Below are 26470 nucleotides of genomic sequence, written 5' to 3'. Positions count from 1 at the left end.
ATAAAATTTGGTTAAAACAATAATTAGATTTATCGTGTAATACTCGGAATAAAGCTTTCTATTATGTTGAGTGAATCCAAACAATAACTTTTCCCTATGTAATGTAAAATTAGGGGTAAATATGAACAGCAATAAAATGTGATAATCTGCTCCATAGTTTCTTGGTATATTGGCAAGACCAATATAAATGAACCAGTGTTTCGTTTAGCTCTCCACAAAAAGTACAGCTAATATTAATGTATTTTTTTCATTTTCTGCAGATAATGGTTAGTTGGGTAGAATCTGTGGAGCATTTTAAAGGATGGTCCCAGTCAAAAGTCCCAGTGCCCGGTCTCCTGTTTGAGACGTCATTACTCGCCTACATCACCCACAACCCCTTGCTGCGCCGTGTGGATGTTACGTAATGTAGTTTCAAAGGTTGTGTACGTTTGTCGGACTACACGTCCGAGGAACATAATGTGACAGTATATTCAGACAGTTAACCGCTTTGCAAGCTTCAGCCTGAGAGAAGAAGCTGAAAAGGTAAGAAGCACTTATTATAACAGAGTGTTTTCCTCCGAGATAATCCTAATGTTAACTGGACACGATGTAGATCAACAATACGAGTGCTTTGTTGTTAGGTGACCACGGTGCATGGGTGACAGGTCAATTAAACTGCAATATATATATATATATATATATATATATATATATATGACTACATTAGGCCACATTTTAGATTATGGCTAAACGCCTGAAGAACAGATTTTTGTAGGAACATTTTGAACCACCCTGTTTTTTATTAGGCTAACTTAACGTTACTGATTAAGTGGCATTGTCTATAAACACTGTTTGACCATACCCCTGCTTTATGTTTTAATTGTTCGAACGTCAAAGTACAAGGTTTTAAAGGGACACTCCTGTGTGTGAGCAAAGTTTACCTCTTTTTTACTTATTACAAGACATTTTTTATAACATGTTTTTGTATGTAACATTTTCAAACGCATCTTAATGAGTTTCTGGCTTGTGGATATACATTTCTGTCATTACTTTGACATCAGTGGAAATCCGTGTCATTCTTATGCTCTGTAAATCATCGAAGTGAACATCAAGTCTGCATCAGTTGTCCTCGTAGTGACATTATTGTTGTTTGGCACTGCACTTTGAAGGCAAATTTAAAAATCTTGCACTACATTAGACTAAAGAGTCTGCTAACAGATTTTCACATTTGACAGATTTTAATAAAAAGTCCGTAAAAATACATATATTCAAGTTTCTAAAACATAAGAGCATTATCTGCAGAATGATTAGCTGTAACTGAAATGTGGTCCCCCATTTCTGGCTACACCGGCTATCTATTCTGGAATAGGGAATAAAACAAACTCTTAGGCTTGTTTGTCCAATCACAACCGTCCTGGGTAGTGCTAAGCCCCAATAGCGGAGAAGGGAGGGACGCGCTGGATATCAGGCTTTATCCCAGTAATGTACATCCGTTGGTTGAGCCAGACTAACAGTAATGCAAAGTAAATGACATTTGTAGTAAATGGGCTAAAACATGCAAAACCACTCGTATTGTCCTTTAAGTTTTTCTTCTTATATTTCCCTCAGTTGTTTTCCATTTCCCTTGGCTCTCTCCCTCCTCACCTTATTACGGTATCATGTATGTGTTTTGCGCTGTGTTGTGTTCAGGTCATACCGTTTCTCCCTTTTGTCCAACAGATAAGAGCTTGTATCCACCAGTTTGTCTCTTATTTCTTTCCCCCTCCAGCTTATCATAATGAGTTCCTGTTGTCTGCCTGTTGACTCATCACTATGAGTGGCGCTGCGCTGGCTGTTGTGGTTGTAGTGGTTTTCCTCTTGGCCCTCTACCTCCTCCAGCGCTATGGAGACTTGCGGAGGCAGCAGCGGATGGTCCTGTTGGGAACGCTGCTGTCCTGGTACCTCTGCTTCCTCATCGTCTTCATCCTGCCACTCGACGTCAGCACGGTATGAAACCATTGCAGCTGTTTAACGTGCGTGTCAACATGAGGTCTTTTGCCTTGGTAACCATAGTTGTTTGGATTTTCTCAGATAACAGTAGGATCAACGGGATGAGAGTGTGTTTTTGTTTCTGAGAATATTCTGTGTGTCAGTGAGATTGAGCTCTGTGTGTTTTATTTATCCGTCCTCTGCGTGTTACCTGTACCTTTTGTGATGTGATGAATAGAAATAGGCTTCTTCGTTGAGTGTGTTTGCCTCACTGTGTAAACTCTGCTCCTCTTTTAGACCATCTACAAGCAGTGTATTCTCGACAATGCAAACCACGTTGCTCCTGTAACTCAAGCAAGGCACACTAATCAGACAGACGGCAGATCCTCTGTGTATCCAACTGTCAGGTAAATAAGATAACATTTGATTTTTTTGGCAAATAATGTAATCCTTCAGATTGTGTTGCAAGGCCAACAGACATGATGCAAAATGTATATTCTTTTGGCTAAGTAAAAGTATGAAAACATTCAGTGTATTATTTAGTCACTGCATGTTGATTCAGAAGTTATCAACGTCCAAGCTGCATGAGTTTGGACCGTTTTAACCTAAAGTTGAGTTGATTTTCCATTGCTTGAAATCACAGAAACTAATCTTTCTTTCATAGCATTACATTTAGCATAGGACAAACACTCCTCTTTGTACTGCTTTGTAAGTTTAATGTTGTCAACCCGTGTAGATTGAATAATTAATGGCATCACATCAAAAGCCATAGAAAGAATAACCGATAAAAGTCCAGTTGTGTCCATGTTCTTTGCAGTAGTAGTAGTAGTGGTGGTATTGTCATGAAGATGTTTCTTTAGACCATATATTTAGATATTGAACTTTCAAACTGGGTTGGAGAACATTTTCAAGGGTTTCCGCTTCTAAAAATAATATATATATATATATATATATATATACAGTATATATATATATATATATGGTATATCCTTAAATGTCTGATAGTTTTGCTTCCTTCCCAACATCATAACATGTAAAGAAATCCCATTTATTTACTTGTGCTGACGGCATTGTCAAATTGCATTTATGAAAATGTCTTTTCAAAATTGGTACCCCTTTTGATCTGGGTCTACTCAATTTATAGTGATACTACTTATATTGTTTGTTTTTTTTTCAGATAAATGCATTAAAACTCAGTGTAGGATCTTAACATGCCTGACTTTGGTGACACTTGAGTATTCAAAAAAGACACTGTGGTAGACAGCTATGCACATCGCTACAGTTCAACGTGTGTTCTTGTAACTGTGCCACTGTATGTGTGTTACAGTTTACCAAAGGTTTGTGAGGAACCATGGAGTTATATCCCAGATGGCATCCTACCAGTGTTGTGGAGAGTTGTATACTGGACATCCCAGTTTCTTACCTGGTAAGATACTCACACACACTGTCCCTTTCTCCAACTGAGACTATAACGGCTGTGTGTTCCACTTCTTTTTAAGAACATAATTGTGTTTTGGTATATTTACTCTCTTTTGTGTGTGTGTGTGTGTGTGTGTGTGCGTGTGTTTGTGGTGTGGATAAACAGGCTGCTGTTGCCCTTCATGCAGTCTTACGCACGATCGGGAACTTTCTCCAGAGTTGGAAAGATTAAGACAGCTCTCATTGAAAATGCTATCTATTATGGCACCTACCTCCTTATCTTCATCTCTCTGCTCGTGTACGTGGCTGCTCACCCACAGTGGCAACTCACATGGTAAGTCAAATGTACCGTACCTCAATTCAGGAAGCATTAGATGACTGGTGGAGTAAAGTTATTTTTGGTTATGTTTTCGAAGCTGGTATTATCTTAGCAGATTTATCTGTAAAACCTGTGCAGGAGAGAGCTCCAGACCATCGGCATTACAGCCGCCAACACTTGGGGCCTCTTCCTTCTGGTGCTGTTGCTAGGCTATGGCCTGGTGGAGATCCCGCGTTCTTATTGGCTCTCATCTTCCAACGATTACCTGCTGGCCAAGACCTACTTCAAGGCAGCAAAAATGGCTACTGAGAAGGCAACGGCTGAGGAGAACCTAGCAGATGTTATGGAGGTGACATACAATTCTGTGCTGTAATAATATTACGAAAATAGAATTCAGCAGGTGCTAAATCTGAAAGTGTTTAGGGACTGTTTCAACAGACTGCATATAAAAATAAAATCCAAACTTCTTTCCTTATTTTAACCAAAAACACATCTCTTATAATCAGGAGGTGGCAAGCGTTCATGGATCTGTTAGGTACAACCACTGTCTCAGGAAGTGTGTGGACACTATTATTACAAAGGTAAGAGACACGCAAGGATATTTGTTCATTAGATTAAATTCAGTAAAGTTTTTTTCACGAGTAAGTCCAAATTTTAATGCTGCCTTAGAGTTTTTACAGCCAGGCTCTATGGGATAGTCTTCACCTGAGTGTCATCTCATTTCAGTGTCCCACTGAGTACCAAGAGGAGATGGGAAGAAATGTGGAAAGCTCTTGTGGTGAACAGAATGCCCTTCCCACCAAAAGAGGCCTGATTACACTTCATAAAAAAGTAATTCTTATTTTTAACATTCTACTGTGGTTTTTAAAGGATAAAATGCAAAAAATATGACAGTGTATTGTGTGAATAATGTTTTTGTGTATGTGTGTGTTTCAGGTAATCTCTGCAGTGCAGAGACACGGTCAGACTCGGGTACAGTGGTCCATCTTGTTGGACCAGGCCTTTCATCTGGAAGACGTCGCTGAAAGCCAGAGCAGCCCGGTCCGACACTTCAACCACAGCTTCCCTTCAGTACGCCAGCACAGCTGGATCCATCGCTTCGTCTACACTCCCACTGTGGGTGAGTTCAGTCAGTATCAACATCTCCCATATACAGATGGAGAATAAGTACAGTTACTCAACTACTTCATTTAGGTACAAAATGAAGGTACTTCTGATAGTATTTCCATTTTGTGAGTCGTAATTTACTTACTACATTTCAGAAATGCACTTTGTTCTTACATGGACTTTTAATAGCCTGTTGGTTACTTAACCCCTTTTGAAATATATTTCTACAGCTGTTAAGACTTCTCAGTTGCGACAGTGGTACATTTTTAATCTGAATGTTGCTATTTTTGTATTCCAGTCATTCTGGTCTTCTATTAAGTATGAATAGATAATGCCCTTAATTATCTGCTTAAATAGATTGGTATACACTACTCTCTGATGACCAAAGGTTAAAATCAATCAATCAGTCAATGTCTTTTTCAACTAACATATTTCATCTTCAAGCAGCCAATTCCAATGCCCAAGCTACTCCTACAAATACAAAAGTATTTTTTTTAAGAAAAGCTTTTTCTTACGTTGTATGACCCTTACACTGTAAGACCTTTGGTGATTTGATTTGCATATTTTATTCTATTCAGTAAATAAGTAATGGCTTTTTAATGACCTACTGTATCCCAGAATTTCACTGTGTGCGTGCGTGCGTGTGTGTGTGTGTGTGTGTGTGTGTGTGTGTGTGTGTATGTGTGTGTCAGAGTGGTACTGGGAGTGTGTGTTCAGGCAGGGTTTCTACAGGCTGCTGGCAGTTCTCCTGTGTCTACTCTCAGCAACAGTTGTTTGGTCCGAGTGCACCTTCTTCAGCACACACCCTGTCCTCTCCCTCTTCGCTGTGTTTGTTCAGATGGCGGAAAAACAACACAACTACATTTGTATCGAGGTGGGCACATATTGAGTGATGCACACACACAACAAACATGAGCGTCATTTGGCAGTAACACACTCAACAAAAACACAAAGCGCCCACAGCCTGCAGAAAAAGCCATCCAAATTTTGACAGAAGTATATTCGTAACAATATATAATCCATCCAATACTATATTGAACTAGCTAATCTGCCCTCTCTCTGCACTTGTTTTGTTTCTCTCCACCAGATGGCGTGCTTTGTCAGTATCCTCTTCCTGTGTGTCTGTGTCTACTCCACAGTGTTCAGGATACGAGTTTTCAACTACTATTACCTGGTGCCACATCACCAGACTGATGCTTACAGCTTGCAGTTCAGCGGCATGTATGTTACTCATGAAAGTCATAATACAAGAGATGTATTTCACATAGTAGGTGTAAGAGGCATTTTGGAACATAGTTAGTTGTTAGTTTGGTCAAAACATCAGCTGAAACTCTAGGACATTTTACGGTCAACAAACTTATAGGGCACTATTTCAATAGAGGATCACAGTCTGCTCTTCTCACATTTGGTGTACTAATACTCCTGTATTATGATATTGGGTTGCTTCTCTTTGCCTTTTTGGCCTCTTAGGTTGTTTTGTCGTCTGACCCCTCCTTTATGCCTCAACTTTCTGGGTCTGATTCACATGGACTCCGCCATCTCACACCAGGACAGAATACAGACATCCTACACCTCTGTGGGTCCCACATAAACATGCACAACACATATACATATAGTCTTACAAACAAAAACTTATAATGCACCCTCATTCAAGTGCCTGTTTACATAAAATATATGCCAAAATGTCAAATTGTCTTTGCATTCAAACCAAATGGATAGATGTGATGTCCCTCTTTCTCTCCCTCCGTCAGGTCATGGGCTCTATGCGTGTGCTATATTTCATATCTGATGGGTTCTACATCTACTATCCCATGCTGGTATTGCTACTCTGCTTTGCCACGTTTTACAGGTAAGCCAATAACCACTAACAACTAAACACTAGTTTTGTTTACATATATTAGCTTATTACAGCTACACTGTATCGGTATCAGTGTAATTGTATATATATGTGTATATGTGTAGAAGTAACATTCCATACATACCGTTTGTCCATTAGAGAGCACTGACAGCTTCTGACAGGCTTTTTAATTGTAAAATATCCCACTTATTATGCATCTTGGTCACAATTCTTTAAATAAAGAAATCTAAAGGGACCCTAATTAAGATTGTTTGTTTATGTTTTTAAAATGTACTATCGGCCAATATTTTTTTTTTTTTTCAAACTTTTAAATATACAGTACAGTATCAGTCTGGCTTCAATGCTTATGTAAAAAAAAAGGAGTTTATTGCTCTTAATACAATTGTATGGAGCATTGTACATGATTAACAAGCCATGTAATAAATAATAATAATATAAATGGGGAAATAACCTCATTTAGCTGTGTTCCTAATGCATTCTCATGCCTATGTTGAGTTAATAATTATACAAATGTACGAGTCTATTTTGTCATTATGTGCATCACTTAGGATTATAAAGGGAAAGGACACTGAAAGTGAGTGTATGGACTACCTCTCCTTTCCCCTTTCTATAGTGTTTTTTTTCCTGCATCTGTAATTACCTGGGTTTGGATATATACACACTACACCTCTTTGGTAGAAGTGGGATTCCACTCATGTATAAGTTTGCCTATACTGTCCATGTAATCCCCATCTGATGTGATCAATGTGATCAACTGATATGATATGATGAAGCTCGTTGCATAACAGATCAATACTGAACAGGAAGTCTGTGGGGAATGAATCTGCTCGGAGAAACACATCTTTTTTTTTTTAATGCAGTACACTGTAATTGTGTGTCTGTGTTTGTAGCCTGGGCTCTCGCTGTTTGAACCTCCTCGGCTTCCATCAGTACATCACTGACGATCACTTGACCTCTGACCTGGTGGATGAAGGCAGGGAACTCATCAGAAGAGGTAGTTTCATTACAAATTCAATCCCTCCCAATTTCCGATGTATCTGCTCAAAGGTGCTTTTTATTTATTTATTTTATTTTTTAAGTTTTAATTAAGTTGTTGCATTTGTATCTAAAAGTCATCCTTGTTTGTTTACTCACTGTACTTTTAGTTAAGCAAATTGCACATGCTTTCACACAATATTGTCTACAATTTGTTCTTTTGTAGAAAGAAGAATAAAACAGAAAGCTGAGGATGGAGAAAATCGAAGATGGGTTAGAAATGTTTATTCTATCAAATCATTTATCCTACAATTTTCTAAAAAGCCAAGAAACCCACTTTGTTGGCTCACTGGTTCGTGTTAAGTGTGTCTAGGTATTTATGTACCTCTGTTTGTTTTCTGTTTCAGGCCTGGAGGGAGCGGTATGGAATCCAGGGGGCTACTGGGCGGACCAGAGCAGGTTACACTCAGCTGAAGGATAACCAGAACAGTCCTGTCACAGAGGTCAACAATAGTGGTAGGGATCCAAGAAGACTAGTACAACCATGGAAAAAAAATATGTTTTTGAGTTGCTCTCAGCTATGAAAATTAATATCAGACGTTTACAACAGGGTCTCAGTAGACAGCTTTATTTCATACCCACTCATTACCATTAGACTCTGACCTATATCCATCAAGAGGTCTGCCTGCTGAGAGTACACAGTAAAAACCGAGCTCTCTGTTATTCTCAGTTATGCCATTCACCAGGAGAGATGGGGAGAAGGAGGAGCAAAGATGCTTACTGCGAGATAATTCCAGTGATGAAGGTTCACCAAACAGAAGGTATGCTTTTTTTGCTAAATGAATTGAACATGCTTGTTTAATAGGCTGAATAAGAATGAAACAGGCTTCATTATTCTATAAATATAATATATACTGTCTCTCTTTGTCTGACACTGTAGATCCACAGGAGGACGGTACCTGTCTCTGTCACCTTCTCGGACAGGCATCTTTGACGATGTTTGATAGACAAAAGACATGGAGGGAGAACAAAAAAAAGCTAGTACATGCTGGAATCGGGGAAAAAATGACTACAGATTTCTTGAGTGAAGTCTTAATGCAAAGAATAAATATAGTATCTCAGGAATTAAAGAGAAAGATAATGTATCTGAGACATGGGCATACAATCACTAAAAATCATTATTAACTGAAAGAGAATACTGTGATTAACCTGTTTGTGCACAGCCAAACCCTTTTTGAAGTATTTTTGATATTGCCTTTCAAACAATATTGTTTTCCAAGTGTAGATTGATGGATGAAGGACATGAACGGCACAGTTATGCACCTGCAGTCATTTATAATAATCACACATGATACACAAGGAAATAGATTGTTGTCTGAATATTTCACCATAAGAGTTGATATATTTTATTTTTAAATTAAATATCTGTGAAAACACTGAAACAAAAACAAGTTGAAAACTGAATCATGTCACTAAGAGAAGATATCAACAGCGTAACATATTTCTTGTTGGATATTCTCTGAAAGAAATGACTTGTTTGTATGTAATGTAGTCTACAAATACCTAATATTTATTTTCTGTATGTATATTTTGTCTTTATGTTTTATATAATGTGTCTACCATGATAATGCAATTAAATATAAGTTAACCCATGCATGCAATCTTCATTAGATCCTGACTTACTTAAATGTGATGCCACCAGCACCTTCAGTTTTTGCATTAATATTTGTTTTCTGATATCATAAAATCTTTTTGGGACAAATGTCTCAAAAGCTATAGTATAAATGACAAATAGCCTTCACCTTCAGGTAAGACTAAAAGTAAAGTAAAACACTGTTTTGATGTTTTTTTTTTAATGGAAATCCATCTTTTTTTGACAGTTATTTTACATTACTTAACATTATTTGTTTCATAGTTGTGTTAATATCTGGTTTGATTCCGTTAATAATTATATTCCGTAATGAGTTGACAAGTCGAACAATCAAAATTTCTGCTGCAGCATTAATTCAATACTTTTGCTGTAGAAACCACTCTTGCAGAAGCACTTTGTAAAGGAAATTAGATTTGATTAGATTCAACTTTATTGCATGGAATGAAATGTATTTTTGAGTTATTTTAGTAAAATGATGGTCTACCCAAAACTCCAAAACTTTTTCCTACAGCAGGCAGAGGCGGCAGGCTGAATGTTTATTTCTGCTGTCAAGTTGTACATTTTAACATGGGGGGTGACTCCCTTTCAGAGCCAGCATCAAGTGGCCACTCGATGAACTGCAGTTTTAGCATTGGCTTCATTTTCAGCACCGCTTGTTGTCCCAGACCTAGCCAGGCACGAACAGACAATACTCTGCTGTTTGTATGGCAATAACGAGTTAACTGCCTAGCGGTCATTCGCTAAGAGTATACGCGGCCAGATTGACAAATATAATATCAATCCAAAACATCATATACTGGGCTCAACGTTTATTCCCGTTTTGCATCTCTAGCGGGTAAGTTTACTGGCCAGACGTTACCTGAAAGACGTGCTGCTAGCGTTAACGTTAGCTAGCTAGCTAACTGCTGACGTTAACTGGGACCTAAAGCTATAACGCTAGCTAGTTAACTGTGTGTGTTTGTTTTATATCTATGGGTCTGACAATGCAAGAGTAACCTAAAGCTAAGGGATAAGCTAACTACGCAAGCGTTATCCTGCAACGTAGCTATAGTGGCAACGCTAACGTTAATTGTTTTCCGCATTTAGCTACTCAAATGGTAACGGTAATGGTAAGACTTGTCACATTACGCTTAGCTAGCTGGCTAGCTAGTCCATTAACCTTATTTCTGAGGTTGGCTGTTAAAATTACAAAAAAATAAAATAATTAATAATAATATGAATAGATACTTGCATAGTTTACATACTGCAACGTAAACTAGCTAAACACGTTTGTGTGATGACTGTTAACATCACCTAGGTTAATTTCATTCCGGACCTGAATTAATCAGATCGATTATACGAATGGCCTTTTTGTCTAACAGTTAGCTAGCTGTTTCATGTTAGCAGAGCTACGTTAAGAAAAATAAGAAGCTCTGTACACGTAACGTCACTACTAAACACGTGTAAGGTAAACTGTTTACAGGCCTGGATGTGATTTTGTAGCCAGCGTTAGCTAACGCCAGAGTTTCTCATTGTATCTAGCTATGATTTTTTTTTTTCTCCCAGTGGTTGTTTGTCATCTTCCGTTAAGGTTGACTCCCTTGTGCCACCATTTCCTGACGTTGCTGCTATGGCAACACAAGGAGTCATGCGTCGACATTAATATTAACATTACTAGCTAACTAGTTTGCTTGGTAAGGTTAATACGTGGCATCGTTTTGTCCTCTATGAAATCAAAATTCGAAGTATTTCCCTATCTTTATTGACGGTATGTGTGGTGTTTGATTCAAACCCATTGTTATATGATTTTACTTTGGCGTATTTTTGTATGCAAGTCAAATTTGCATGAGGTAAATTAAGAAGTATATTACATTTTACTATTCTAAGTAATTATTTGCACCTGGTTCTTGTCTGTATTTGCATGAGGGAAGAACCAAGCAAGGATAATCAGGGTTGGGCGTATTAGTTTGCATTTTGCACTGCCACCCACCCAGCAATATGAAACTGTACCAGTGAAATGGAAGTGTATCAATCTTTGGACCTTGGTACGGATGAATACCTGTTGTTTCAGCACATAAGGCAAAAAAACGTATGTGGTCTTGGGATTGTCCTCAGGATCTTGCAGACATTTTAACTGAGTCAGCATTGTTAGAAACAAACTGAGGTCTTCTTGCTGCTCCAAAGTGTTGCGTAAACAATGCAGTGTACACGTCTGTCATGAATGTCTTTTAAAGCGTTGTCTTGATATGTGTGTAAATAACAACAGAGTTGCTCACGCTATGGACATGACTTTGGTGTGACATTAGCTGAAGCAGAAGTAGCTCCCTGCTACTTGCAGGCCTGACAACAAGCTTTTTACATGTCTAGAAGCAACCTGCAAAACATACACCTGTGTAGACTCCTTAAATGTCCTTATTTATCAGCAACAACTAACCTTGTGTCAACTGACAAATTTCAAATAGTAGATGTAATTCAGGGCTCCAAGACAGAAAAGAGTGCCCTGAGTCTGACCCTGGCTGTGGTTTGTTTGTGTGTGTCTAGTTTGTAGACAGCTATGGGTGGGCTGGGAAATGGGCGGCGTGGAGGAAGATCTCCTCCTCTAATGATTGGTGCTCTAATTGCCTGTATCTTGGTTCTGGGCTTCAATTACTGGGTGTCAAGCTCCCGCAACCTGGAGCTACAGGTAGGTTGATCTAAGTAGACTGTACACACACACACACACATATATATATGTATATATATATAAACACACACACACAAACACACACACACACACACACACACACACACACACACACACACACACACACACACACACACACACATTTTAATGCTGTCTAATGATACAAGTTATTGTTAACTGAGTTTTCGGTGCAGATAAGCAATAACCATGCATTTCCTTCTGCAGAAGTTAGATTGGCCTCATCAGTTCCTTTTTTTATTCTGGGGTTTCAGAGTTTGGGATATGGCCAGTTCTTTTTGTAGGTTATGTTATTTCCTTTTACAACTTTCAAAACACATCCTTAAATGCAAGTCACTATGAGGAACTATTTTAACCCATGTCCTTGCTTATTTGTATTGTGAAACAGTTATGTACTTAACGGCCCAAACATTTCTGCTGTTTTTGTAGAAGGTTTTGCACCATTGTTGCTTTTTTTTTTTTTTTAGAGCTGGGGGGGGGGGCGTAGTGGCATGAAGTAGAAACTCCCAAAACACAGCCAGTGTGCTTTATATTTTCTGTAACTACCCAGTGTTTTTTGTCAGGTTGTTGCTATCATTACCTGTGTCATTATCCTTTGTATTTATGTGTGTGGGATACAGACTAAGATGTATGAGTTGGAGGGCCAGGTGCGACGTGGAGCAGCAGAGCGAGGAGTAGTGGAGCTGAAGAAGGATGAGTTCCAGGAGGAGATCCTAAGACAGAAGGAGCAGATAAGCCACATAGAAAGCCTCTACAAGAGGCAGCTCGAAGGATCACTGAACACCTGCAGCCAAGAGAAGGTGCGTACATACTCCCTGTAGGAGCTAATGATGTCAGAATGAAATGGACAAATCAACATTAGTTTATAAAACTATTGCCACAAAGGAATTTGGGGGCCTTGATTCACTCACTGTTGTGGTTCACACTAAACACACAGAATCAAAGGAAAAATACAAACTGTAAAGCTACTGTAAATATTAATACTTTCAGTTTTTTTTGCTTCTAGGGGACACTGCAGCAAAACATTTCCTCCAGAACCAAAACCATACAGGAACTCAAAGGTAACTGTTGACCTCTATTTGCATTGCGTCAGAAGCTAACAGAGCACTGTAGTTTTTATGTGGCTCTTAATGTGTGTGTCTGTACTCTAGGTCATTTAAATCAGCTAAATGATGACCTCGGGAAGCTTCAGAAGGAGCTGCAGAGTTGCCAAGGCAACATCAAAACCCTTAACAACAAACTCACTTATGACATGTAAGACAAAGATTTATTTTTTAACTAATTATGTTTATACAGGTTTGTTTAAAAGTAGATCAAGATGCATCTTCATTTATGTTAATTGTAGCCCTCTTAATGTGAATAAATGACAATAACCACAACTCATCAGCTGTATTAATGTTTCTGTAATTAATTCCGTATGTATGTATGTATGTATGTATGTATGTATGTATGCATGCATGTATGCATGTATGCATGTGTGTACATTTGTAGGACCCATTGTCACTCCCAGGTCCTGTCCCAGAAGGAGTTGTGTGATGAGAGAGTGGCTGCTGCTAAACTGGAAGTTCAGAAGAAAATGGAGAAGCTCATCTCTCCTTCAGGTGTCTACTCACAGGTAAGTCGGCTTTTCTATTTAACAATGAACCATATGAAAGGGTGTAAACCATTTTTAATCTGGTGGCGTTTAGAGTCTATCCACAGATCCAGGATCTGGATAAGGGCAGAAGGTCAGGGCCAATTAAGCCATTTTGTAAATTGATAAGCATTGGACACATGAACCCGGATCCACTTCTGCAGTGGTCATAAACGCTTCATTGTGCCCTGTTAAAGCCATAGAAGTAAGATTTTATTTCTATAATTATAACTCAAACCGGTATTTCCCATACATAGACTAATTTCTGGCAGTGCGCCAAATGATCAACACCGGCCGCCATACATTGCGTTTACTATTATTTTTTTTTATTTTTTTTACGCTATTTAAAGCATGCATTCTTTCAACTGCATTTCCTTTCCCTGCTCTCTTCCGTCTCCTCTGTCACTCTACACACACATGTACACACACAGCCCCTCCGCTCTGTGCACACAGCGTCTGTCTCCATGAAAACAGTGTTGCCTATTTAGTGACTTTGTCGTTCAGATTTGCCATCAGTGTCCTCCCATTGGTGACGTAAAGAAATGCAGTATATGATGATGTTTACTCGTCAACAGGAAAATGCAGTGGATGGAGCAGTTAAAGAGGACAGACCAGTCATGACCGGGGTTGATGCAGTTAAAACAGCAACTGTTGTAAGCAACACACCAAGCATCTCTCAGCCCAAAGGAAATGATCCACCTGAACTACTGACCAAGGAGATCCTCATGGACAAAGGTAACATAGATGTCCTAGTGGCTCAATCTAATTAACTGAAAAGCATGCACTGACAATAATATGTATGTATATGTACTGTACTGTATGTATGGTCATACTGTACATCAGATGCATTTTGTTTATTTCTGAATGTCTTTATGTAGACTTATGTAGATTTGCAGTAACAAGTGTAATTAAAGCTGCAAGCAGCGATGGACGGGTACTCGCCTCCTTGCTGGTTGGGGGGTACTAGATATTGCAATGTGGCTAATTATTTAAAAAAAAAATTCTAACAGCGCCATGTAATGGCTGATTTACTCAAGATTTGGCATGGCACCGAGTCTAATTGAAAATTTGTGTGCAAATGGCAGTCACGCTTTGGGTGGAGTTTTAAAAAAAAAGTACGTTTGGCATATAGGGAACTTACTAATTAAGAAAACCAAAAAATTGCCATCTGAAGGCTGATGAACAGCAAATGTGAAACACAGCTTGTGTGTCGGCCCACGAGGAAGTACTGTGTTAAGTTTTGTCTATCGCAATAGCCGTTGCCAAGATACAGCCTTTCCTGTTGCGGCACCCAGCTACAAGTTGTTGGTCTTTCAACAGCTACAGACAGGAAATTGGTCCTCTGTAACTTGCACAATTTTTTGTAAAGAATCAAAATTCTTTGGATAACTTTTTGTCATGAGTGTCAGTACATACCACCGGAAAAGATTCAAGAAGATTGCAATCACGGCCTAGGAGGAGTTTGAAAGAATGTAAAACACATGAAAATTCATAAAGTCAAAATGGCCGCCTTCCGCTTGGGTGGAGCTAATGAAGGTAAATGGGAAATATGTTCGCAATGATTAGAGCAATATGCATATAAAATCTGGTGAAGATTGGAGTAACTATGTACAAGTGAAGGACTTACACGCCTTAGGGGGCGCTATTGAGCACATTACATTACATTACAGGTATGGGCCAAATCTCTGAACAGTCTTTCAGAACTCCCAGGTGTTTATGTGGGCACCAATTTTTGTGAGTTTCTCGTATATATTGAGCACGTCAAAATTGTGCCCAAGTGCTAAAACCAATTAGGGGGTGCTATAGAGCAACCATACCACTCCCAAGCCTAAATATGAATTCAGATGAAAGAGTTTAATATTCTGCACATGGCCGCAAGATTTAGAGAGTTTTCCTGGATCCTAAAGTCCTCCAACAAGTCTTTGTAAAATGAGAAATTTTGCACGAAAATCACCATATTGTAAATTTTAAAATTCTGTAATTTTTTAAAATAAAAATAGCTTGATAGAGTTCCAGATGATATGCATGTTCCCTCAAAAGTTAGTGTGACAAATTATTACTTTTGTTGAATTCAGGGCGCACGTTAGGGGGCACTATGTAATCACACAATAGGTTCCTTGCACTTTCTGATAGGACACCGTTGGCGCCCTTGCACTTCAGTGCTCGGGCCCTAATAATAAATGTACACCCTCACATTGTACTTGCTTCCTGCCTTGTTGTTTAACAGGTCTTGATGCCCCAGTCGACCTGTCTCTAGAGAAGGATCTCTCCAAAGTAGAGTCCCAGTCTGTTCCCTCAGCTGCTGCAGTTAAGCAGGACATTTTGCAACCACCAGAAGGAGCTGTCAAAACACAGGAGGGTGAGGCAGAGACCACTGAACCCTTGAAGAATAACCTGACTGAGGATAAAGATGTGGAGGTGATGGATGCTAATGAAGAAGTCACTCAGACAGAAGGTAGAAGGCATGGTTCACTGAAAGCAGTGAACTAGTTTGTTATTCTTATCCAGGCATTCTCAGTGAAGAGGTGACATTTTAATAAAAGGAACAACAATTTGGTCATGTCTCCAGGGGCTGACCCAGGGATGGAAGGCATGCTGATTGGCCGAGAGACTGCAGATGAGACTCCTAATGGTCAGAAACCCGAGGAGCCGGAAGAATATGACGAGCAAGTCGTGGGTGGATTCGATTTGGAGAAACCGCAACAGAGTAAACTGGCTGAAAATATAGGTGTGTGTCTTAGACAATAAAACTGAAAAGGGGTGTGTGTGTGTGTGTGTGGGTGTGGGTGGCCAGAGCTTAGGTTTGAGTTAGGGATAGTTATTTACTGATACAGATTAAGAAATAAATGCACTGTGCTTAAAAGGGATTTGTGTGTGCTTTGTGGTAAAAACCCCATTGTATCTTCTGATAGACAAGGACATGGAGGAGGAGCTGGCTGACTATAATGGAGACGATGAGAACGAAGGCGAGTTTGAAGCAGACAAACAAGCTGAGCTTGCTCAAATCTGAGGTATACCCTGAAACACACACCACTGTTTTCATTACTGACAGCCTCACTTTCTTGTTCTTAATTTCATAGAATAATAACACCAACTCAACATGTTGCACATTGTTATTACTAAAAATCACTTCAAGGTTTTAGCTCAGACATTTGTTCAGTCAAGTATCAAGCCGATCTCCGAGATTTATTGGCAGCAGATTGACAACACCTTTTTACTTGGGACACATTGTTTTAGTTTCATTTATATTTTCTTCATGAAAGGTTTTGCAGCTTTTTAGATCCTGCTATAGGCCCTGTGCCTTATATTAATATTAATAGAAAATATAAACCTGGGTTTGCTTGTTTTATTAATAATATTTAATTTATTATTATTTTACATTTTTCTTGCAGGGCTGGAGTCGGAGAAGAACGCCTGCACGCGACGTAAGGAAGCAGCACCCCTCAAACACCTCTGCACAACAGCGCTATACAGGTTAATGCAGCCCACCTAACCCAAGTGGAAATCTCTCTAAAGGTGCTAACAAACCACGGACATTGTCTGTCACCCTAGTTTTAGTGGTATGCCACACACCGTTGCTCCGTTACTCTGCGACACTTGTCTGCTTTTTTTCAGACAAGAGTTGGAATCTCTGATTGGCTATTCATCTTAAGCAAATTATTGCACAAGAAGGAAAACGGTAGTGAGGAAAGCAAGCAAATGACTGTCGAGAGGGCACGCACAGAAGGTCTTTATCTCATCTGAGCAATCCAACACATGATGGGGCTTTCAAAACTGGCCAAAAATTATGTTCAAATGTTCCTTGAACTATTGTAATATCTATTTTTGCACATTGTCCATAATAATAATAATGTCCTATACCGTAAAACATAAGCTGTAGACTTCTCTCTCCCTCTGTGCCGTAGTGCTAGACTGAGCACTGAGTTCCCTAGCAAGCTAGCTAACCACCCAGCTGAACACAAAGTTTGTAAAATTGAACATCTTAAAAGCACACTATGCAAGATTTGTACCTTAATATAACGGCTTCAAAGTCATTTTGGTGGTAAACAAACTCGTACTAGGGCATCCTGATAGGAAACGCCACTGGCAAATCCAAGAATGCAAATTTGGTAGGTGGCGCCCGCCACATCTTACGAGGGGGGGAGACGGCTCTGCATAACAACATAAATACAAGTACTCCACAGCGACTCTAGGGGTTGCTGTTTGGTAAAAAACGGAAACTGCATAGTATGCCTTTAATGTTTCATTCACACACTCTTGTCACTGCGTAGAAAAGCACATTGCTATCGCCAGATGAGTGATGAATAGATCACCACGATGGCGCTGCTGGAGAGTTCTCTCCTCTCACGCAGGTGAAGAACATATCTGCTTGTTGGCCTTCTACTGTAGCCTTTGCGGTGTGTTCAAGTGTAACTTTTTGGCCAAGACACAACGCCAGAGTAGGTCTTCGTCACAACTAGTTCTTTCCCATCTGCTTGGTGTGTCCGCACCTTTAGAAAGACTTGTTACGTGTTCTGTATTAGAAAAAAAATATTAAGACTTCATGTTCAACTTATAATATTCTGAAAGAGCCATAGAAAAAAAAAAACTGAAATGTGCAAAAGTCGGCCCAACATGGTTTCTGATCACATGCAGTTAACTGTACACATGAAGGCCGTGACACACTAAAGTGATAATTGGCCGTCGGACAGACTGGCAAGGTCAGTGACTTGAGTATGTTTGGTGTGTTCCATGCTGTCATCCATCGGTGGGGCCGTCGGCCTTTATTTTGGCCGACCTGACATGCTCAGTCGCAAGGCGGGCACTGCCGGCAGTCAAACTCAAATGAACAATCTGATGGGTAGAGTGCTAGCCCGGAAACGAGGAGCCGGATGAGACTAGAGTCTCTCAAAATCTGACGAAAATCTTTTAAACTGACTTTTGTCTATCTGAAATGAAGACAGATTCAGCAACTACATGGCCTATTTCTTGCTTAAAATGCTTTCAGAAACCATTTCAGTAAAATATGAGATTGCATTATGAACAAGCCACCAGGACAGTCTGGCGTTGAATTTCTGGAGAAGCCAGACCCACGTGACGCGTTCGTCCAATCAGCTGCTGGTTTTCATTTTTGGGCAACAATACAGATTAGCACCGCCTGCTGTTATGGAGACGTATTACGTTTCATCAGTTTGGTGTGTTCCGAGGCACTGTTTTTGACCAACTCGGGGAGACTGATCAGTCCAACTGCCTTTTCTGCTGAGGGTCGGCCACCTGGTTGGTGTGTCAGGGGTCTGTAACACCCAAGAAGAAGAAGCTTTTATTGTGGTGACTGTGCTTACATTCATTTATGTATATTTAGTCTCAAGACTTGCCACCAGCTTGAAAAATTGAACATGTCTACAGCCCTGGAAATCAGTGGATTTTGATGACAAGATTAGATTATTGTTGTTTATGTTTACTACATAATGTCTGTAACTTAAATGATTAAACAAAAGTGATGATAATGTGTAGACCCTTATAGGGTTATGAGGTGTGAAATGCTGTAATAAGTGTAAATGATATAAGTGATCCCGATGACAGAACTCTGCAGCACAGGTTCAACAGGATCTTCAACAATGCCTTAAGCTCCTCCCGTACGCAGAGCCAGTGGTCAGGAAATTTCACTTTTACATTTTCTCTAATGTCTGCCAGTGAATGCAAAAAGCTTTTCATGATTGGAGCAAATTAAATAAATGTGATTCTTGTTAGACTGCTAAATCCGTTTGTCATTTTGATGCTGTACCCAGTCAAACAGGAACATGAAAACATCGCAAACCGCTTCTTTTGATTCCCATGTAGCCAAAAATGCTGTAAAAAGTAAGGTTGACTTAATGACATGCCACAAAACAAACAGGCAAATTCACCTTCTTAATTATATACTGATGTAACTTTGTCAGGTATTAAACGTACATTATATTTGCTGTAACTCAATATTTTTCATCAATGAGCATTCCTGCGTCACTTTGTTGAATTGCCTTTCCATTTTAGTGACACCAGGGCTTTCATTATCTATCTATATTTCAGACCAGAAAGTGTCACAAGGTTGAATCTGTACTGTGCTCAACTTTGAGGATCTGTCAGACAGAAAACATTTTAAAACACCAGGAACATTAGAAGTGGTATTAGTAGATCAACAATCCCATTTTATTTGCCTTATCGATTCTGTGCACACCAGTTTTCCCTATGCTCAGGTTGGATGTAGCATGTGTACTGATTCTGGACCTTTACTTTGTGGATGCTGCCTCTGGTCTGCTGAATTGATGGATTGTATAATTTGTGGGGAGGACATTAACTTGAAACAGGAACCCTGTATTGTGCCGAGCTCTCGCATTCTAGCAGATGGGAACTACTCAGTAGTTGTGCTAAAATGTATTCAACATAAAGCTGTACTAGACTGGAAATTGCAAACACAAACTACTATTAGATACAAAAATAACAAAACGTTTTGTGGCGGGATCTTTTGTCGAATTTACTTTTATTTATAAGTGATAATTTTGGTTAAATATCTACAGTTACTGTATGTTATGTTGCAGTTTTATTGCCATAATTTCCATAATGCTTTGACTTATCAACAGTCCATTGCTGAATCATGCATTTTCAATTCGTCAACCCCAAGTCCAGGTTCTGACCAACATGCTGAATTTGAGCAAAATGTCTCTACAATGATAAAATGCACAAGGCTTATAGTTTACCTTTTTATGTAAAGCAGCAGCCATAACCATGTTTTTATATGTGAAAATTTGACTGCTGGAACCCTATGAACAAAAACTCTTATCAAAACTTCATCATGCTTATTTGTAGTAGACTGTTACTATTGTTACATTTTTAACATTAGCATCCCACCAAAAAGTAAGAAAGATGGTATAGTACAGTCTTTTATTTGTGTTTCCTTGTAAAATAAGTGTTTTATTTGATGTCTTGGAAACTTTAAGAACTTGACTGTGATTTAAAACACGTGTTTGTTATATTGGACACGGTAAAGACTAAAATACTGGGAACAACATTTCAGTGCAAAGTCACGTAATCAGGTAACTTTTCCTTTTTTAGGAACACTGATTTAAAAACTAGTGTTTTATGATACAAGCTTTTTCCAGTGAGGTCATATTATTGTCTCAAATTTCACATTAAGTAGTGTCAACTTTATTTTTTATTTATATTATAATTTCATTAAAACTGGGCCATGATGGCTCATGTTTCACAGTGCTGGAGACAGATGAATATAACTAAAATAGATTAATGGGTAGCCTTTGACACCCGTCGCACACCGTCCTGTTTAAACAAATGAAGAGACATGAAATGTCTTTTGTCTCCCCTCTGGTCAATCTCGTAGGGGAAATGGGGCTCCGGATTGTGATGTCATTTTATTTTCAATGTTGCTGTTATTGGTTGTTGATTTTGTTGTCTGACACTGCAAAGACTTGGGACAACTACTGCTTTATTTTGTCAGAAAGCTTTGTCTGCTCATTTCTGTAAATTGTGTAAAAAAATAAAAAAATCTGTGTATCTTGAGAGAAAATGGTTTAGAATTGTTATAAGTTGGATTCACCTTTTTGTTGTTGATTTCATGTTGGAATGTGAATCGTGAAAGGCTTAAATGATTATAGGCTTTATTTATGATAGAGAATAAAATTGTTTTTATTACCACAATCAAGACATGGTTTCATGTGGCATTTATTATTTAGAGTGACCAATGGTATAACCCTACCCAACACACACTGAATACGATGACTGTGTGTATACAGAGTAATGGTACAATAAAACGACTATCCACAAGTGTTGTCCAGCCATTAAGAGAACATGGTTTACCTTGTAATCTTCATTACCCAGAAGATCAATTTAAACCGAGGCAAATAAAAACATGTTTTTTTGGTTTTTAAGCATTTGTGAGCATTAAAGTTAATGAATTGTATCAAAATATTTTGTAGTTTTATAGTTGTAGTTAGTTTTACACAGTGTTTTACAAGTAAAAGTGAAATGACAACCGCCCATAGCGGCAATGTACCATTGCAGTAAGTATTAAAATAATGATGGGAAAATGGAACAGATTGACTGACTGGACTTTTTTCATGATTTTGTGTCAATATTTGACAATAACGTTTAAGACATTAAATTGACCAACAGTATATGTTTTCAAGATGAGGACATAATGCGCGTAAAACTGAACATTGTCAGTTGAACTTCCCACCATCAAGCATCCTCAGGTGGGTGTAACAAACCAGAGGGAAGTCGGCAGGTTGGGGTTGGTGGCTGGGGAGCCAAGACGACCAGCACCACAACACACACTGAACCGGACTAGCCATTGTGATGCAGGTTCAGCTGTGATATGGTATAACAATCTCTTACATGCCAATATTATCAGCAACTCTGCTGATAAGTGTGCAAACCTAATGCTGGATATCTGTCACTTTAGGGAGTGGATTGATGAAACCATGATGAACCATCCATGGTCCATGTACTTTAAATATCCTATATTTTCATCAGTATGAATTTTCACCTACTCTGACTTATATTCGTGTTAAAGTTGTTTACTTGGAATTAAACTAAAATGAACAAAGTATTGTCATGATGGTATTTTAGTTTACATTGAGTAGATAGAAGAAATGTATCTTTACTGGGACAACAAAATATATATATATATATATATATATATATATATATATATATATATATATATATAAAAATAAATAAAAGTGCCTCCATGTGCCACTGTGTAACTGCAGGTTTCATGTGTTATCTGGTATCTCTTTAAAGTATATGTACAGTATATTTACAGATTGTCAAATAAGAGTTTGACTATTCCACTGCAATTTACTACTTCAGGGTACTCGTTATTTAGTTATAGTACCCCCATATCCTAAAGAAACTACAACATTCTTGATGGAATAAATTACGTGGTAGCGTACACAATCAAAGCTCATCGTCTGTGTGAATCACACGTATAATGCATAACGAGAACTTTATACAGCCTGTTTTTTTAGGTAGCTAATTTGGGAAATTGATAAGTTTTTTTATATAGACGTATATAATAACATAGACCAGGGGTCTTCAATGTTGTTTAGGCCAGGGACCCCCTACTGCATTCCTATATTGTATACAATTGAGTTCCATATTAAACTGGGCCGAATAGATGAAAATAAATTATTATTATTATTAATCCATCATGATTTAACAATAAACCCACCATACATGTAGCTTCATGGTTGAATGCACTAAATGGAAGTGGCTTTGGATGAAAGCGTCCGCTAAATGACATGTAATGGAATACATTACACGCACAGTTAATCCTTAAACTTAACTCAATGGCTACCATAGTGACTACCTTACCTATAGTAAACTTATCCGTCCTTTCTAGTTTTTTCACTAAAAGGCCTAATTGACCTAATTTATCTTTAAATATGATGGATTTATATTCATGTATATTTGTACATATTTTATTTACAAAAATATGATCACCATTTTTCAGCATGCCACATATGAACACACTTTATTAGACATTTTTGTAAACATAATAACCCATATATTACAATTGGTAACTCATATACTTTATTTTTTTCCCAATTTCTGTGGAAAATCTACCTTTGTGTATGTTTTGTACTTTGGATTTTATTGTCAAAACACTGAAAATGTGACATTCTGTTCCACCATGTAATTAAACCACAGAATAAGTAAAAACATGTATTATGTTTTTGAAAGTAGCTGGTATTAGTTAGAGGAAGCAGTGAAGATGGTTCCCTGGCCTGATCCAGTCTGTACCACTGCTGTTAGCTGGGAATTTTGGATCTCTTATACGTGTTGCAAATTTACTCAACTATACTGGTGCTGTAGGAGGTAAAAAAAAGATAATGTAGTCCTTTTAGACTCAAAATTTTCATTCAAATAAGGACATAAATACATAGAAAGGTTTAATATGATTGAATGATATGCATTATCGTGACAACTCTTCTTTTAAAGCTTTCACAAAACCATTCTGGAGGCAGCTTAGAAAATTTCCATTGGCCAGTTTCTTGCGCAAAAGCCCCTCGACTTGTGTCTGACTCCTACACACACACACACACACACACACACACACACACACCACACACACACACACACACACACAAAAACAGGCTTTAAGATGTGGATATTGTCGGTTATTTAGGTCCAGTTGTGAGTTCTCTGTGCTGGTTTCCTCTCATTCAGGTGAAGAAAAAAAATGTCTCTATCAAACACTCCTTTACAGTTAGGTGTATCACACACACACACATTGTTCAGACATGGACTGGATCAGGGCCATTGCACACTTGTTCAGGTGAGGGTCCGGTCTTTGCAGCTGATGGTCTTCATGATGACACTCATAATCGGAGCAGACTCAGATAATCTTGACCACAGGGAAGTACTTGTGAGCTGAGAAGTCAAATTCTGGGAGCGCCTAGGGTTGCAAAAAGACATTTTACTTACTAAAGTTTTCACAATATAGCACATTAACCAACATCAATATAAACACGATGCATGTTGTGTTACCTTGGTCTCCTTCTTGTGCCCTCCAGCCAGCAGCTTCATAACTACAATGTTGGGCTTGGCCACCTTTAGTATACGATTCACCTGTCAATCATTAACGGGTTATTGATAGTTGAGAAAAGGTGAAATTTAGTACAAACTAACCATTTAATTTAGTTTAGAGCAAAAAACAGCAAAAAAATACTGTCAACGCATAAAGCTGAGGCTGCTATGCTTTCGAATGATTACATGGTTTTAATGCTGTTATACATTTTCAGGAATTGATTTCGATAATTCAGTTTGTGCTTGTTGCATTTCCTCACCTCTGGGTCTGGGCTGGGCACATTTTCTAGGATGAGCTTGGCCTGCTGGAAGTGTTTGCTGGCAGCCATGTAGAGGTCGGCGGAGCCTGGCGGAGGATTGTACTTCTTCAGATCAGACATCTCCTGGAGAGGGCAAGAAGGACAACGTCACAGAGAGCAGGAAAGTTGGAGTGCATAATTGACAAAAGGCAAAAAAGGGAAACCATTCAAAAAATAAAGCTAATGAGATGATGATGTAGAAAGGGGGGTGGATTAAAAAGAATAGATAGATCAATAGATCGATAGATAGATAGATAATTCAAATCTTAGATTAAGAGGACAGAAAACGGGCGGGACAGAAAATGTGGACACCCTGCAGGATGAATTACATCCACACCAACAGTACCTTGAACTGGATATAGTGCACAGGCGGGGGGGTGACCACGCTGTTGAAGGGGGCAAAGCGATGCTCGTAGCGAACCTGCTCGCTGTCCAACTCAAACAGAGGCTTACGCACCTTCCCGTCCATATCCAAAGCTACCATAGTCTGAGGACAGAGACAGGGAATGGGTGTTACTGCAATGTGTGTCAAACAGGAGAGAAGAGGGGTCAGAAGTGTGACTGGTACTGGTACTGGTACTGGTACTGGTGTCCTACCTTGTACATGCCAGCACACATGTTCTGGTATGCTTGGCTCATGGTGATCTCCTTGGTGAGAGGGCGAACTGCCAAACATACGTCATTATTAGGACAAGTCCCGACAGGAAGATCACAAAAGTATGGTGTGGTCCTACTCTGAGAATCCACTCGAGCTACAGAAGCTACAATAGAGCGTAGGGCTGGGCAATATATCGATATTATATCAATATCGCGATATGAAACTAGATATCGTCTTAGATTTTGTAATGTGGTAAGTGTTGTCTTTACTTGTTTTTAAAAGCTGCATTCCAATAAAGTGATGTCACTTTCTGAACTTACCAGAATGTTATAGCTGTTCTATTATTTACCTTTACCCACTAAGTCATCAAATCATTTCTGGAGAATATTTATCAAAAATCTCATTGTGTAAATAACATTTGGTGAAAGCACCAATAGTCACCCATACAATATCGTCGCAATACTGACATTGAGGTATTTGGTCAAGAATATTGTGGTATTTGATTTTCTCCTTATTGCCCAGCCCTAATAGAGCGTACCTTTTTTCTTCTTCTTGGTCTTTTTGCTGCTGCGTCCCTTCACCTGCTCCTCCATGATCCGCTCCTCTGCCATCTGAGAGGAGTCGGCTCTGCTCAGAGTGGACATCAGCCATGCGTAAAGGAACTCAGACAGGTACCTACGGTTAAAAAAACACACACATATTCATTCAAAGATAGTTAAAAGTGTACCTGTGCATGTTCTAGAGAGACAAACAACACTTGTGTCCTGTTCTCTCCTGTTTTAGCTTCTCTGCATTGGCTTCCTTTAAAATCTAGAATAGAATTTAAAATCCTTCTTCTCACCTACAAAGCTCTTCATGGTCAGGCACCATCTTATCTTAAAGAGCTCATAGTACCTTACAACCCTACAAGAGCACTACGCTCCCAGAATGCAGGGTTACTTGTGGTTCCTCGAGTCTCTAAAAGTAGAACGGGAGCCAGAGCGTTCAGTTATCAGGCTCCTCTCCTGTGGAACCAGGTTCCAGTTGGGGTTCTGGAGGCAGACACCGTCTCCATATTTAAGAGTAGGCTTAAGACTTTCCTCTTTGATAAAGCTTATTGTTAGGGCATCAAATTGAATATTGTTAGGGAGTGAGGAGTCGCAGCGTTCGCCTAACCCGGCCCACTGCTTCTCGTCATAGTTGTCCGATTATCTATCAATCAGCATATAATAAAACTAAAGGGAGACTTGGCATACAGCCCGATCCGGTTGGGGAGAGTTCTAGCCGACCAGGCTCCTTCTTTACCCTGTCCTTTTGGTTTTGCTGTAATAGTTTTAGACAGCTGGGGACTTCCTTTGACACTGAGTTCCTCTCTCCTCTATCTTCCTATCTTTTCATTCATGTGCATCCATGTCCCAGAAATGCGTGTTACTAACCTAGCTCTG

The 26470-nt window shown here is 39.0% G+C and overlaps 3 protein-coding genes across 4 annotated transcripts in view; 2 read left to right on the top strand and 1 right to left on the bottom strand.

Moving 5' to 3' along the window:
• Positions 1–381: 381 nt before the first annotated feature.
• Positions 382–9278, top strand: lmbrd2a (LMBR1 domain containing 2a). The gene is made up of 18 exons (XM_032515086.1): positions 382–522; positions 1748–1965; positions 2245–2354; positions 3275–3373; positions 3533–3700; positions 3824–4034; positions 4192–4266; positions 4412–4516; positions 4622–4805; positions 5485–5666; positions 5880–6013; positions 6263–6368; positions 6544–6641; positions 7541–7644; positions 7852–7898; positions 8033–8141; positions 8356–8446; positions 8566–9278. Exons 2-18 carry the CDS (start codon positions 1792–1794, stop codon positions 8627–8629), a joined length of 2061 nt encoding a protein of 686 aa, XP_032370977.1. The 5' UTR covers positions 382–522; positions 1748–1791; the 3' UTR covers positions 8630–9278.
• A 576-nt stretch (positions 9279–9854) lies between these two features.
• Positions 9855–17393, top strand: golm1 (golgi membrane protein 1). 2 transcript variants are annotated; one of them, XM_032515099.1, is made up of 11 exons: positions 9855–10111; positions 11797–11938; positions 12577–12756; positions 12963–13017; positions 13108–13210; positions 13448–13571; positions 14165–14324; positions 15817–16044; positions 16159–16317; positions 16502–16600; positions 16982–17393. In XM_032515099.1, the coding sequence occupies exons 2-10, from the start codon at positions 11810–11812 to the stop codon at positions 16597–16599; spliced, it is 1236 nt and encodes a 411-aa protein (XP_032370990.1). In that variant the 5' UTR covers positions 9855–10111; positions 11797–11809; the 3' UTR covers position 16600; positions 16982–17393. The 2 variants fall into 2 exon arrangements, with proteins under 2 accessions (XP_032370990.1, XP_032370989.1); XM_032515098.1 differs by having other exon boundaries at positions 9856–10111; positions 14162–14324.
• Positions 17394–23461: 6068 nt separating this feature from the next.
• Positions 23462–26470, bottom strand: part of naa35 (N-alpha-acetyltransferase 35, NatC auxiliary subunit) — a 20409-nt gene continuing 17400 nt past the window's right edge. Inside the window, 6 exon segments of the mRNA XM_032515078.1 lie at positions 23462–24018; positions 24111–24191; positions 24410–24532; positions 24795–24935; positions 25046–25113; positions 25585–25721. Of these exon segments, the coding sequence (XP_032370969.1) occupies positions 23959–24018; positions 24111–24191; positions 24410–24532; positions 24795–24935; positions 25046–25113; positions 25585–25721 (610 nt within the window). The 3' untranslated portion in view covers positions 23462–23958.

Source organism: Etheostoma spectabile, chromosome 5, assembly GCF_008692095.1.
Source record: "Etheostoma spectabile isolate EspeVRDwgs_2016 chromosome 5, UIUC_Espe_1.0, whole genome shotgun sequence".
Lineage (NCBI taxonomy): Eukaryota > Metazoa > Chordata > Actinopteri > Perciformes > Percidae > Etheostoma > Etheostoma spectabile.
The sequence above is the reverse complement of the archived record's forward strand: the minus strand, read 5'-3'. Positions and strand labels throughout refer to the sequence as shown.